Genomic DNA, 9,399 nt, shown 5'->3' on the forward strand with positions numbered 1-9,399 from the left:
CCAGTCTTTCTTCATATGTCAGTCCCGCCATCCCGGGAATCAGTCTGGTGAACCTTCGCTACACTCCCTCAATAGCAAGAATGTCCTTCCTCAAGTTAGGAGACCAAAACTGTACACAATACTCCAGGTGTGGCCTCACCAAGGCCCTGTACAACTGTAGCAACACCTCCCTGCCCCTGTACTCAAATCCCCTCGCTATGAAGGCCAACACACCATTTGCCGTGTTCACCGCCTGCTGTACTGTCAAAGGGTCTAAGTTCCCAGGCAACTATGGCGGTGTGGTGTTCCGGCCTGTTGCTGTTGGGGTTGTCCATGAGGGTCCTGACATTCCAGGTCCTGAACTTCATGTTAACGAAGTGGAAGATGCCTGTGCGTGAGTTCTTTTAACGTGGGCACACCGGCAACCGCACGGGCTTAGCTGAGCAAGGTCTTGGTCCAGTGGCAAGGGGGTCCAAGATGACTGGAGACCAGGACTGCTGTATGAGCCTAATTGCCTACGGCGAGATGTTGGCCTCAAGCTCGGTGCCGAGTAACGCCCTTGATGGTAGGTGGCCCGAGGCTTGGTTGGGGGCAAGGTCAGTTGTCCGCTGGAGTTCCGAGGAATGTTTTAAAAGTTTCTTCCAGAGTTTTAAAAAAAAAGTTTTCCAAAGTTATTTAAAAGTTTCTCCAGAGGTTTTAAAAAAAAATTTCTCCAGGTTGTTTAAAAGTTTAAAAGTTTCCAAATTGTTTAAAAAGTTTCTCAAGTTGATTAAAAGTTTAAGATGTAAGTCAGTAGTAGGTTTACTCCCTTGGCACTGCTCTATGGGCACTGCCAGCCCTCCGCAGCTGCACAAAGCCCTGGCCGGCCACACCTGGAGCACCGCGGGGAAGTAGAGGCCCAGTCGTCCCCAAAGGGGGCCCAAACGCCCAGGCGCCACCGGGGAGAGTGCAAGCTGGGTGTGCTGAGCAGTAGTTTCGGGTAGTTTCCTGTGTTGTCCTGGGTCTGCCCCGGAGTCCCTTCGGCCGGTTAAGAACTAATAGATCGTAAGCGCAAAGCATTTCTGAGCCTCAAGCAACAGCCCAACTCGGGAGCTGCAAACCAACATTACAAGCGGCTCAAGGCTCAGGTCCAACAAAAAACCCGGGACCTAAAGAACAGGTGGTGGATGGAGAAAGCACAGGAGATACAGCAGCTGGCCGACAGCCATGATATGCGAGGATTCTTCACTGCAGTCAATCCACCTACGGTCCAAACTCCCAAGGCCCCCCCCCACTCCTGACCAAGAACAGGGAAACGCTCATCAAGGACACCGAGGCTGTCAGGGGCCGATGGAAGGAGCACTTTGAAGATCTCCTCCATCGAGACGCTGCCTTTGACTCGGGTGTTCTCTACTCCATCCCGCAGCACGCGACCCGCCACCACCTCAGTGAAACTCCAACGTTGCACGAGGTAGGCAAAGCCATAAAACAGCTTAAGAATAACAAGGCTACGGGTGCGGATGGAATCCCTGCTGAGGCGCTAAAATATGGCGGAGAGGCGCTGTTGGCCGGATACATGACCTCATCTCTCTCATCTGGAGGGAGGAGAGCATGCCGGGAGATCTGAAAGATGCAGTGATTGTGACCATTTTTAAAAAGGAGGACAAGTCCGACTGTGGCAACTACAGGGGAATCTCCCTGCTATCAACCACTGGGAAAGTTGTCGCTAGAGTTCTCCTCAATCGCCTTCTCCCTGTGGCCGAGGAGCTCCTCCCGGAATCACAGTGCGGATTTCGTCCCTTACGCGGCACAACAGACATGATCTTTGCAGCGCGACAGTTGCAGGAAAAATGCAGGGAGCAGCGCCAGCCCTTATACACGGCCTTTTTCGATCTTACAAAGGCCTTTGACACCGTCAACCGTGAGGGTCTATGGAGCGTCCTCCTCCATTTCGGATTCTCCCAAAAGTTTGTCAACATCCTTCGCCTGCTTCATGATGACATGCTGGCTATGATCCTTACCAACAGATCCATCACAGACCCAATCCACGTCTGGACCGGGGTCAAACAGGGCTGCGTTATCGCTCCAACCCTCTTCTCAATCTTCCTCGCCGCCATGCTCCACTCACAATCAACAAGCTCCCCGCTGGAGTGGAACTAAACTACAGAACCAGTGGGAACCTGTTCAACCTTCATCAACTCCGGACCAGGTCCAAGACCACCCCAATCTCTGTCATCGAACTACAGTACGCGGACGACGCCTGCGTCTGTGCACATACAGAGGCTGAACTCCAGGACCTAGTCGACGTATTCGCTGAGACGTACGAAAGCATGGGCCTCACGTTAAACATCCGTAAGCCAAAGGTCCCCCACCAGCCTGTCCTCGCCACACAGCACTGCCCCCCCAGTCATCAAGATCCACGGCGTGGCCCTGGACAAGGTGGACCATTTCCCATACCTCGGGAGCCTATTATCAACAAAGGCAGACATTGATGACAAGATCCAGCACCACCTCCAGTGCGCCAGTGCAGCCTTCGGCCACCTGAGGAAAAGAGTGTTCGAAGACCAGGCCCTCAAATCTGTCACCAAGCTCATGGTCTACAGGGCTGTAGTGATACCCGCCCTCCTGTATGGCTCAGAGACATGGACCATGTACAGTAGACACCTCAAGTCACTGGAGAAATTCCACCAACGATGTCTCCGCAAGATCCTACAAATCCCCTGGGAGGACAGACGCACCAACGTTAGCGTCCTCGACCAGGCCAACATCCCCAGCATCGAAGCACTGACCACACTTGATCAGCTCCGCTGGGCAGGCCACATTGTCCGCATGCCAGACACGAGACTCCCAAAGCAAGTGCTCTATGCGGAGCTCCTTCACGGCAAGCGAGCCCCAGGTGGGCAGAGGAAACGTTACACCGACACCCTCAAAGCCTCCCCGATAAAGTACAACATCCCCACTGACACCTGGGAGTCCCTGGCCAAAGACCAGTCCGCCCTAAGTGGAGGAAGTGCATCCGGGAGGGCGCTGAGCACCTCGAGTCTCGTCGCCGAGAGCATGCAGAGACCAAGCGCAGGCAGCGGAAGGAGCGTGCGGCAAACCAGTCCCACCCTCCCCTTCCCCCAACCACTGTCTGTCCCACCTGTGACAGGGACTGTGGCTCTCGTATTGGACTGTTCAGCCACCTAAGGACTCACTTTTAGAGTGGAAGCAAGTCTTCCTCGATTCCGAGGGACTGCCTGTGATGATGATGATGATGTAAATTTCAAATTTGAAGCTCGATTTCAAAATTCTCATCCTTGTTTTCAAATCCCTCCGTGGCCCTCGCCCCTCCCTATCTCTGTAACCCCCTCCAGCCCCACAACCCCCCGAGATGTCTGCGCTCCTCTAATTCTGCCCCCCTGACCATCCCTGATTATAATCACTCCACCATCGGTGGCCGTGCCTTCTGTTGCCTGGGCCCCAAGCTCTGGAACTCCCTGCCTAAACCTCTCTCTTACATTTCAAACTCTGCTCCCAGTAACAGACCACAGCTACACGGTGTCAGAAAACTTGTGACCCTTGCTGCGCACAGAGCGAAGTGCGGCGGACATGTTTCCTGGCCCCCACCCCGGTGACACAGCGACCCCACCCTGCTCTTCCTCACCCTGTGCCTTTGTGTCTTCACAGAGAAGGACGGCCCCTCCGATCTGCAGCGGCAGAACAGCACGAGCACCACCAGGAGCAAGAAGAATTGTGTGTTGTCCTGAGGAGCGGCAGCGAGAGTGGGGGGGGGACGGATCGGGGGGGGGGATCGGGGGGGGGGATCGGGGGGGGAACAGATCGGGGGGGGATCGGGGGGGCACGGATCGGGGGGGCACGGATCGGGGGGGCACGGATCGGGGGGGGATCGGGGGGGATCGGGAGGGAACGGATCGGGGGGGGCACGGATCGGGGGGGGAACGGATCGGGGGGGATCGGGGGGGGCACGGATCGGGGGGGATCGGGGGGGAACGGATCGGGGGGGCACGGATCGGGGGGGATCGGGGGGGGGGCACGGATCGGGGGGGAACGGATCGGGGGGATCGGGGGGGGCACGGATCGGGGGGGATCGGGGGGGCACGGATCGGGGGGGATCGGGGGGGGCACGGATCGGGGGGGGGGAACAGATCGGGGGGGAACGGATCGGGGGGGGAACGGATCGGGGGGGGCACGGATCGGGGTGGGGGATCGGGGGGGGGGAACGGATGGGAACGGACGGGGGGGAACGGATCGGGGGGGTGATCGTAGGGGGAACGGAACGGGGGGCACGGATCGGGGGGGAACGGATCTGGGGGATCGGGGGGGGGCACGGATCGGGGGGGATCGGGGGGGGCACGGATCGGGGGGGGGGAACGGATCGGGGGGGGCACGGATGGGAACGGATCGGGGGGGTGATCGTAGGGGGAACGGAACGGGGGGCACGGATCGGGGGGGACGGGGGGAACGGATCGGGGGGTGGGGTTGGGGGGAACGGGGGGGGCACGGATGGGGGGGGATCGGGGGGGGGAGCATGGATCCGGGGGGGGGCACGGATCGGGGGTGGGGTTGGGGGGAACGGGGGGGGCACGGATGGGGGGGGGGAACGGAACGGGGGGGCACGGATCGGGGGAGGGGGTCGGGGGGATCGCTTGTAGATTTATATTCTGACCCTGCTGTATTGGTATGGTATTTGTTTCTGTGACTGTGGCTCGGTGGGGCGAGACTAGCGACAGTGCCGTTGGGGAGGTGTGCGATACGTGTGGTAACAAGTAGGTCAGTGAGCACAGGGGGTGATGGGTGAGTGGGACTCGGTGTGAGTTAGGACACGGGGCAGCGAGCACAGGGGGTGATGGGTGAGCAGGACTCGGTGCGAGTTAGGACACAGGGCAGCGAGCACAGGGGGTGATGGGTGAGCGGGACTTGGTGCGAGTTAGGACACAGGGCAGCGAGCACAGGGGGTGATGGGTGAGTGGGACTCGGTGCGAGTTAGGACACGGGGCAGCGAGCACAGGAGGTGATGGGTGAGTGGGACTCGGTTTGAGTTAGGACACGGGGGCAGTGAGCACAGGGGGTGATGGGTGAGCGGGACTCGGTGCGAGTTAGGACACGGGGCAGCGAGCACAGGGGGTGATGGGTGAGCGGGGCTTGGTGCGAGTTAGGACACGGGGCAGTGAGCACAGGGGGTGATGGGTGAGTGGGACTCGGTGTGAGTTAGGACACGGGGCAGTGAGCACAGGGGGTGATGGGTGAGCGGGACTCGGTGTGAGTTAGGACACGGGGCAGCGAGCACAGGGGGTGATGGGTGAGTGGGACTTGGTGCGAGTTAGGACACGGGGCAGTGAGCACAGGGGGTGATGGGTGAGCGGGACTCGGTGTGAGTTAGGACACGGGGCAGCGAGCACAGGGGGTGATGGGTGAGTGGGACTTGGTGCGAGTTAGGACACGGGGCAGCGAGCACAGGGGGTGATGGGTGAGTGGGACTCGGTGCGAGTTAGGACACGGGGCTGCCGGGCAGCTTTGAATGAGTTGAAGTTTACGTAGGGTAGCTGAATTCCTGGGGGTTATAAGCCATAACAGATCCCAGTTGTGGGAACTGTTGTTTAAAATGTTGAGGCCAGGCTTGAGGCCGGGTTGGGTTTGGGTCTGGGACTCAATCACGGGAGAAGATCGACCCAAATAGATTTACCGATGATTAATAGTGTGACTGTGTGTTACACAAAGTGTATGCACCGGACATGTAATATTTTATAGATATATTCATATTTTATTACATTTTAAAATCAATATATAAAAATTATTGTTCTGTATTTTACCAGAAGGAATAACTTCGCTCTCAGAGACAATATGAAATAAAAATATTTTCTATATTTTCCGCAATTGTATTTTCAACTCCTTCTCTTAAGAAGATTTTACCCAAGTTATTTAATAGTAACTGCTGTATGGGATACAAACACTGGAAACCAGTGCTTTCTACAGACCCTATTGAAAAGACCTGTCCCCTCCGTACAGATTCACACGAGGCATGTAGTGAAGTCAAGGTCACTCTGGACCTGCACCTTTATTTCACAGCTCTGGAATGCTGCACTTGCCTGAGACCTGTCCTTATATACCTGTCTCTTGCAAGTGCACCCCTGGTGGTAAGGTATGCTGGTGGTTACAGGTCATATCTTATTACAGTCAAGTATAGCATGTTAGGATACAGTTATATATAATAATGTAAGATACATGACACCTTTCCCCACCTCAGGACACCCCAAAGCACTTTACAGCCAATGAAGTACTTTTGGAGTGTAGTCACTGTTGTAATGTGGGAAACGCGGCAGCCAATTTGCGCACAGCAAGCTCCCACACACAGCAATGTGACAATGGCCACATCATCTGTTTTAGTGATGTTGATTGAGGGATAAATATTGGCCCCAGGGCACCGGGGAGAACGCCCCTGCTCTTCTTCGAAATACTGCCACGGGATCTTTTACATCCACTTGAGAGAGCAGACGGAGCCTCGGTTTAACGTCTCATCCAAAAGACGGCACCTCCGACAGTGCGGCGCTACCTCTGTACTGCCCCTCCGACAGTGCGGCGCTCCCTCAGTACTGCCCCTCCGACAGTGCGGCGCTCCCTCAGTACTGCCCCTCCGACAGTGCGGCGCTCCCTCAGTACTGCCCCTCTGACAGTGCGGCGCTCCCTCAGTACTGCCCTTCCGACAGTGCGGCACTCCCTCAGTACTGCCCCTCCGACAGTGCGGCACTCCCGCAGTACTGCCCCTCCGATAGTGCAGCGCTCCCTCAGTACTGCCCCTCTGACAGTGCGGTGCTCCCTCAGTACTGCCCTTCCGACAGTGCGGCACTCCCTCAGTACTGCCCCTCCGACAGTGCGGCACTCCCGCAGTACTGCCCCTCCGATAGTGCAGCGCTCCCTCAGTACTGCCCCTCCGATAGTGCAGCGCTCCCTCAGTACTGCCCCTCCGACAGTGCGGCACTCCCTCAGTACTGCCCCTCCGACAGTGCGGCGCTCCCTCAGTACTGCCCTTCCGACAGTGTGGCACTCCCTCAGTACTGCCCCTCTGACAGTGCGGCGCTCCCTCAGTACTGCCCCTCCGACAGTGCGGCACTCCCTCAGTACTGCCCCTCTGACAGTGCGGTGCTCCCTCAGTGCTGCCCCTCCGACAGTGCGGTGCTCCCTCAGTACTGCCCCTCCGACAGTGCGGCACTCCCTCAGTACTGCCCCTCCGACAGTGCGGCACTCCCTCAGTACTGCCCCTCCGACAGTACGGCGCTCTGGAAATCACAACATTCATAGCTGGTCATTCAGCACCTTTATTTCTCATCCAGAGGCGCTGAGGAAGTTGCGGAAAAGATTTACAAAGTTGGTAAGAATTGAACGGTTATACGTGTGTTCCCTATAGTTTTTTTGGTGCGTGGCCCATTGTAATTTTCGCCCATGTGGAAAGGCTGTGAGCGGTCTGCTCAGGACCCCCAGAGGGCCCTGCCATCTCACAGCTTCGTGGGAACGTTGGTTAGAAAAGATTGCACAGGCTGAGGGTCTTTTCTCTCCAACGAGGGGGCCGAGGGGCGACCTGATAGGGGTCTTTGAAATGATAAAATGGAGTAGATGTAGAGAGAGTGTTTCCACTTGTGAGGAAGAGCAAAACGACGGGCCATCGATATCAGACAGTCACTGATAAACCCAACGGGGAATTCAGGAGAAACTTCTTTCCCCAGAGAGCGGTGAGAATGTGGAACTCGCTGCCACAGGGAGGGGTTGAGGCGAATAGTATCGATGTATTTAAGGGGAGGCTGGATAAACACATGAGGGAGAAAGGGATAGAAGGATATGGTGATGGGGTGAGATGGAGAGGGGTGGGAGGGGGCTGGTGTGGAGCATAAACCCCGGCACGGAGCGGTGGGGCATAAACCCCGGCACGGAGCGGTGGGACATAAACCCCGGCACGGAGCGGTGGGGCATTAACCCCGGCACGGAGCGGTGGGGCATAAACCCCGGCACGGAGCGGTGGGGCATTAACCCCGGCACGGAGCGGTGGAGCCCAGTGGCCTGTTTCTGGGCTGTACTTTCTATCTCATTCTCGGTTGATATGAAGGGAGAAGATGAGTTAAGGTGTTGGGTAGAATCAATCACCAGAACTGTACACCGAGGCTGCAGGCCCAAAGAGTCAATAGCTGTCGGCTCCCCTTCCAGAAGCCACCTGACTTGCTTTGTGTTTCCAGCATTTGATCAAAACAGAGAGCACTGAACAATCGGTTTTGAGGAGAGGAGGAGTAATGTATCAGCCGTGGCTCAGTGGGCAACACTCTCGTCTCTGAGTCAGAAGGTTGAGGGTTCAAGTCCCACTCCAGAGACCTCTGCACAACTTGTATTTATATAGCGCCTTTAACATAGTGAAACGTCCCAAGGTGCTTCACAGGAGTGTTATAAGACAGAAACATTTAACACCGAGCCGCATAAGGAGAAATTATGGCAGATGACCAAAAGCTGGGTCAAAGAGGGAGGTTTTAAGGAGGAGAGAGAGGTAGAGAGGCGGAGAGGTTTAGGGAGGGAGTTCCAGAGCTTGGGGCCCAGGCAACAGAAGGCACGGCCACCGATGGTGGAGCGATTATAATCAGGGATGGTCAGGAGGGCAGAATTAGAGGAGTGCAGATATCTCGGGGGGTTGTGGGGCTGGAGGAGATTACAGAGATAGGGAGGGGGCGAGGGATTTGTAAACAAGGATGGGAATTTTGAAATCGAGGCGTTGCTTAACCAGAAGCCAATGTAGGTCAGTGAGCACAGGGGGTGATGGGTGAGCGGGACTCGGTGCGAGTTAGGACACGGGGTCAGCTGTGATTCCAACAGCGACCACCATTCAGAAAGTAATGCATTGGCTGTAAAGCGCTTTGGTTGGTCCTGAGGCCCCCTTGCCCCCGCCCTTTCCAGCTTTCCCCTCTCCCTGGTCTGCCCCAACACAGGGTCCAGTCTGATCTGACCCCCCCCCCCCCCCCGGCACTGCTGTGCAGAGAGCTGCTATTCCACTCCTGGCCAGCAGGTGTCACCCTCAGCAGGAGGCCAACCCCAGGAACACCGCGGCCCATCCTGCCGCCACCCGCGAGCTCCTTGTTTCCATCCACGGCCGGCGTGGCCATTGCCTCACTGCCGTAAAGTAGATTGACCTATGAATACCGCAAACAATGACTAGCTTTGCTTTAATCTGAGGCAAATCGCGGATAAAATGTCGCTCCGGCCCCTTGGCGCCTTTCGTTTCATCGTTTAATTCGAGTAAAGTTGGTGGCGTTTACGACAGTCATAGGCAGCTGATTTACGGTAGTGTGGCAGAGGGGCCGTAAAGTGGTTTTGCGGGGTTTTTATGCTTAAAGCGCATTTATCCCCTTTAACCGAAAGGAAACCCGTTCTTCCGGCCCCATAAAACACTGCTGGCGAACTCAGGCA

The 9,399-nt window shown here is 56.7% G+C and overlaps 1 protein-coding gene across 1 annotated transcript in view; it reads left to right on the plus strand.

Annotated features, from left to right (window-relative positions):
• Positions 1-3,707, plus strand: part of LOC139230312 (protein FAM83F-like) — a 23,037-nt gene extending 19,330 nt beyond the window's left edge. The window contains exon 4 of the mRNA XM_070862137.1: positions 3,581-3,707. Within this exon, the coding sequence (XP_070718238.1) occupies positions 3,581-3,707 (127 nt within the window). The remainder of the gene's footprint in view (positions 1-3,580) is intronic.
• Positions 3,708-9,399: the final 5,692 nt, after the last annotated feature.

Source organism: Pristiophorus japonicus, chromosome 19, assembly GCF_044704955.1.
Source record: "Pristiophorus japonicus isolate sPriJap1 chromosome 19, sPriJap1.hap1, whole genome shotgun sequence".
Classification (NCBI taxonomy): Eukaryota; Metazoa; Chordata; class Chondrichthyes; family Pristiophoridae; genus Pristiophorus; species Pristiophorus japonicus.